This window comes from Nyctibius grandis, chromosome 31, assembly GCF_013368605.1.
Source record: "Nyctibius grandis isolate bNycGra1 chromosome 31, bNycGra1.pri, whole genome shotgun sequence".
Taxonomy (NCBI): domain Eukaryota; kingdom Metazoa; phylum Chordata; class Aves; order Nyctibiiformes; family Nyctibiidae; genus Nyctibius; species Nyctibius grandis.
This window is the reverse complement of record NC_090688.1, coordinates 3,744,612-3,750,611: the sequence shown is the minus strand read 5'-3', so window position 1 is coordinate 3,750,611 and position 6,000 is coordinate 3,744,612. Positions and strand designations below refer to the sequence as shown.

At 38.7% G+C, this 6,000-nt stretch overlaps 1 protein-coding gene across 1 annotated transcript in view; it reads left to right on the top strand.

Annotated features, from left to right (window-relative positions):
* Window positions 1-6,000, top strand: part of CPAMD8 (C3 and PZP like alpha-2-macroglobulin domain containing 8) — a 56,759-nt gene continuing 50,759 nt past the window's right edge. The window contains exon 1 of the mRNA XM_068420707.1: window positions 1-60. Within this exon, the coding sequence (XP_068276808.1) occupies window positions 59-60 (2 nt within the window). The 5' untranslated portion in view covers window positions 1-58. The remainder of the gene's footprint in view (window positions 61-6,000) is intronic.

Genomic DNA, 6,000 nt, shown 5'->3' with positions numbered 1-6,000 from the left:
TCCAACAGCTCTGAAATGCACCACTGAGCCACACCAATTAAGAGCATTTCCAGTGATTATGTGAGCATTCCTGTTCAACTCACAGAAATTATTTTAGGTTGTTTCTTCCGCTGCATTTGTGTGTGGTCTGTAAAGCAAGCACAAGGATGGAGGATGAGGTTTGCAGAGTAGTCTCAAATGCCTCTGATCAGTTTCTTTTAAACTATTTCTGTGATAACATATATGCAAGACCTCTCCAGTTTCCTGCTATTTCAAGATCTTAAATTTCATATATTAGATAAGCAAATGTAGTTTGCCTCTTAAGACATAACTAATTTTTTGTTTATATAGATAATGTGTGTTTGGAGATGGCCTGCAGGATATCAAAACTTAATTCCTTCTTTTAATATCTGCTGCATATGAGGGTAGGTGAGGGGGGGGAGTTAAACAGCTGATGGAACAGTAGAGTTTTCAGGACTACTACCCAAAAAGATATTCTGTCTGTGGCACTTAATCCTTTCAGCAGTCAGGCTTTGTGTATCTCTTCAGAACTTTTTGGATAGTATTTCAGTAAGTGAAATGGTAAACAAGCAGCTATAGGAGTGGAGCACTGATCCCCAGCTGAACCAGGGTGAAGCTCCTTAGCTTGACTATAGAGCCATGAGTACACTTAGACAACTATTATGGACAGGGTAAGTATAACATCTGTATAGGCAGTACCCAAAGATGTCAAGAGCCCTTAACCCTTTCTTGCTGCCTTCTTTATCTTGAGAAATTTATCTTCACCTAACTGAACAAAATCAAATTTCTCAAATTAATGATTTGTATGATAAAAGGACACGTCTACCTGTTTCTAGTTATAAAGGTGTCCAGCTGAATTTTTAGTTAGTTAAGTGTAGAGACTTCACAACCTCTCTAGGTACTTTATTTATGTATAAAACTTCCACCAAACACTAGACTATGCACCAACTTACATTACATCAGTCATATGTAGAGGCTGAGTAGAACACTGGGAAGTAATTTCGTACTAAGTGTCTTAATGACAGCCACTTCTGATTAAGCACAGTGCTCTATTCCTGTTCTAAATCAGCATCTGCCCATATGAATGATGTCTTAGTACTATTTCAGTCATTTTGTCAGGAATTAAAATGTTATACTGCTGTGAGAGATCAGCCTCTCCTGTAGGTGATTAATAAGCATTTTTGACAGAACTATTTAATAATTATATTCTCAGTATCATTATTCTGTTGTTATATGCTACTCAGATTACATTCTTATTTTGAATGTGCTCTTTAATTATCCTTTCCTTGTAATTTTGTTCCAGAGATGCATGTATTCCTGGGAGGCAGGATCAGTCTTGTTTCTACCACTCTGTATCTGGACTGGTGTAGTTTCTGTAAAAAGACATTATCCTCATTGCTGGTAAGCTTGCAGTAGTACAGCAAAGCCAGTAGGACACTTGTTTTGCAGTTATCAGTTTCTCCCTTAGATATCTATGTTTGGCTAACAGAAAGGAGGCTGTCACAGAAACACAAAGGGACAACAAAACTGGGAGTTAAAGAAATGGGTGTGGCTTTTTTGCCATGAATATAATACTGTAAAAATTAACTAAGCCCTTTTTCTTGGTGGTATGTAATGACCGACTCAAATGTTTTTCCATGGGGAAAGGGGGACAAATGGTTCTGGCTTCCCTCAAGCTGATGACTTGTCCATTGTTTTTTATTTTTCACCCACCTTCTACTGAAATCTAGTGCATACAGGACTTAATGCAAAACTAAATAATTAATAGCCTTATTTTTACTGCATCATCTTTTATGTGCAGAATTTATGCATGTATTCGCAGAATCTTTAAATGAGTATTACCTCCTGTGCTTTTAGGTCTGGTCATGTGTAACAAGTTAGTGATAACACTTATGCTGAGGCAGTTAACAAGGCTAATTATTAATGGCGTGATCCTACCACTTGATTCTTGTGAGTAGTCTTACTGATTTGAATTTTGCAATTGAGGGGGGGGGAAAGCAAAAGGAGGCACAGCTGAGAGTAGCAGTACTCAAGAGTTAGTATTATTTAGAGCTTAGTGTTAGCTCTATTTTTTGTTTGACAAATACCTGTCTAATAATTTTAAGGTTGCACATAGTTTATTTACTAGGTAGATGGGACATGAGGGGGGGAAATTCTTTCTTCTGCAGAGCAATGATGAGAATGTACAAGTGGTCGGGATGTAAATTAGATCTAGTCAGAACCAATACAGATGTATTCACACCTTCTATAAACTGCAGTCCCTCCCTCACCTTTCTGACACACCAGCGTAGCCATACCAATCCCCTGCACACTTTCAATCTGGCCAAGCGCCTGAGATTCCTAAAATGTCATGAGGAGCAGAATTACGTGGTTTTGTAAACGAAATAAAAATCTGAACTATGCACAGTGCAAGCGGTGGGTGAATATGGCCCATAGATCTGACTGATGAATCGGTTTTATATATAAGCAGTTCTTACAGAACTTCCTTTAAACTCCTAACTGTTACCAGATGTGGGTTGCAGGCGGCTGCTGGAATTCCAACACCTGTTGCATCACACGGAATAGGATTCATTTTGGCAGGCACAGAAAATTCCATTTCAGTAACTAAATAGTTTGAAATGATAGCTAAAGCGTCCTTTTTTTTTCAGACCAAGTTGATTCTAGCCTTATTTACAAGATTGCACATACTTTCATAATTAGAAGATGGTTTGCAGTCTTTAGAGACTGTAGTTGCCTGATATTTCTTGTAGTCAGTAAATATCAAATAGAAAATCTTCAATTTGGAAGAAATCTATCCTTTAAAAAAAGTTCACAGTTATTTAAAAGGGCTAAACTCCACATAATGATGATTGCTAGCTGTGATTTCTGAAATGTAGAAATACACGGTTTTCTGTTCAAAAATATTATAGCATTATGCTGAAGATGATGGAGCTCCGTTTTAGAAGTGTACTCTGCTGCATTCATCAATTCATTGCTGAATTATGTTGCTCGTTCAAAGTCCATACCCAGAGCTTTTTCAAAGATAAAATGTGGGTGGATGTTTAGTGGCACTTTGTGGGTTTTTTGGTACGTACCCCATAGATCTCAGGCGTGAGTCTTTAAGGAGCCCTTTGTGGGTTTGCTCTTTGTGGTGGTTAAGTGTAGAGAGAATTATTTTTTTGAAAGCGTGATGCTGTTTCACCCAAAACATACCTGATCTCTGCAGGACTATTATTAAAATCGTTGTGTTGATTGGTGAGGTATTGTACATCAGTTATAGGCTGCTGTACCATGAGAACAGCAGAGGTGCTTCATTTTCATTTTGCCTCCTTATTGCCTTTAATCAAAGGATTCCACCATGCTATTAAGTGTTACCCTTAGGAGGGAGGCTAACATTAGTGCTTCTGCTTTGCAGACAGGAAAAAATTGAGGCATACAGAGTTCTGTGGATATATCTGAGAAAATGATGAAGCTGAAAAAGAATTTGGAATTACCAGATTCTGCTTTATCTTTGCATGATTCGGTTTGTCTCAAAAAAAAAAAAAAATCCCACCTTAATGTACTTTCTAGTAAGTTGCTTCTCATAAAGCTTAGCTGGTTTGCTTGGGAAATGATCTCTCTGGTTCTGGAGTTTGAATGAGTTTGAATAAACTGAAGGAGAATGCAGCAGTAAGGAAGAATCCACTCTTAAATTTAGACAGTCCAGCTCTTTCCATTTCTAGTTAAGTTGCAAAGGCCAGGCTGTGTTATAAAACAAAGTTATTAAGAGTATTGTAAATTGTTTGAGGTGTGACCTAGGTTTGACAGAGGTGTTGCAAGTTAATGTTGGTCTCGACTGTGCCATAGTTGCATTTAGTATGGAAAAGATAAATCGAATGTAATGTCAATTGAACTGACATCACCCCAAAGACTACTAGTGTAGGGTTTGTGGAGAGTGTTCATGTCTTAAACTAATTAACTTAATTAACAAGATACATTACCTACTCTTACAGATACTGCCTCACTTCTATCCTTGACCATCATAGCTTGTACAACTCCTAGTACAAGAATAGTACCATTTGAGTACAGTTGTACATTTCTGAGGAATGGGAGATCAGAGGAAAAACTTTAAAGATGGAGAGATAAGATGTGTTAGAACGGCCTCTTCTTGACTTCATGCTTTCTTGCACGTGTCTTCAATTTTGGGCAAACAAAAGAGTCCCCTGGTAGCTCTCATAGCGTTGTTTTGTCATGTGAAGATACATGAGCAGTGAAGTGAGCAAGAGAGGAGCAGTTGTGCTTAAATAGCACAGCAGCAAGCAAAATGGATTCAGCTTACAGAATATTAAAAGGAATAAAATTCCTTGAATTCTTTGCCCTGGTCTTGACAATTAGGGCAAGTCTTAAAACTGGATCTGTAGACAAACATTAGTCAAGGATTGTTGATGTAATAAGAGTGGTTTAAATAGATGATTTCTTTTAAACCTTCCAAACTTGCTTGGCTATGATTTTAACTGTCATGTCCCATCCTAAAAACCATAATGAGCCTTGTGAAATACATAGTCCGTTTGATTTGAGACTGTTTAAGTTGTCTGGTATAAGGAATTTTCTGGTGAGAGATACTTTTTAAAACCCTAGCCTAGCTTTTCTTTTTTCTTTTTTTTTTTTTGTTTTGTTTTGACAAAATTTGTTTCCTCTTCTTCTAGACTTGCTATGCTTCTCCACAAGTAAGACAATGCTATTTTAAGATAGGTTTAAGTAGGAAAATGTCACCACATCTACCAGTGTTGGCCATTACTGAAAATAATTTGAACTTACCAAAAAGCTACTGAGTTAATGATTTTTTTTTATATATATATTTTTTTTTTTTTTTGTAGAGAAGTCATATAAAAATTAGTGTAAGTTTCAAACAAGATGAAAATTCAGGCACCGTTTTGTTGCTCTCCTGGCTATGGACTGATGAGCCTCTGAAGTCCTATTGCTGAAGTAGACAGGGAAACCTCACTCCTTTTGATGGCTTTGTGTTTTTAGGGAATGGACTGACTTGCAAAAAATGTGTTGGCTAGTAATGATACTGCTAAAATATATGGTGATTGGAATAATTTTAAGAGGAAGAAAAACAATTTTAAAAGTTTAGCAGCTTTAGCAACTTGATTTGCTGTTTTTCTTGTCAGAAGCTAGAAGAAAGGGCCTTTGGTAAACTATCGAGTTGACTTTTTGGATACAAACCTGTATTTTTGCTAAATAAAATGCTGGGCTCCATATCAGTGACTTTTAGAAGAAATAGAACTGAGGTTCAAATAACAGAACTAACCTAGGGAAAAAAAAAGTATTTTATATATATATTTTTTTTTCTGTTTTCCTAGTAGTTTACCTTAAGCCAGGTGTCTAGTGTTGGGCAAAAAATATGATTCAACCTACCTACATTGAGGTTTTTCATTTATTCCTGGGGGGAGAGTTCAGCTCCGAAGCACATCTGGGATCCTGGCTTGCCTGGGTTGTCTCCAGCAAGGGTTGGAGAAATCATTCCTTGGTATCTATGTGCAGCATTTATTCCATCACTGTGAGACATGGCATTTATTCTGTCACCGTGAATCCCTGCTGTTGCTGTGGATCTGCTTTTCCCTGGTTTGTGTAAGCTCTGCTCTTTGCTGCACCCTCTTCTTCAGACTGGTGTAGTGAGAGCTCCCCCTCCTGTCTCAAGCCCCGGTAACCGGGGGCTAGGACAGAGGGATGGAGATGGATAGATTAGGGCCTAGGGATGGAGGAGGATGGAGTACCATCAGTCCTGGCACTGGAGTTTGAGTCGGAAAGCAATTCTTTGGCAGTGCTCAGTGGAGTGCCTGGGAGTACAAAGGCTCAGATAAAGGGAGCGGAGCACGGAGCGGGTGCTGTGTCCTGGTCCAGGTTGTCGGGACCTTGAGGAACCTCAGCTTGTGCAGCTCTTGCATCTTCAGGGACCCGAGGAGCTCGGGCAGGTGCTCTCCCGGGGTGGCTCGGCAGAGAGGAGCCCATGCCATAGCAGCCCTCGGGGAAGCAGGC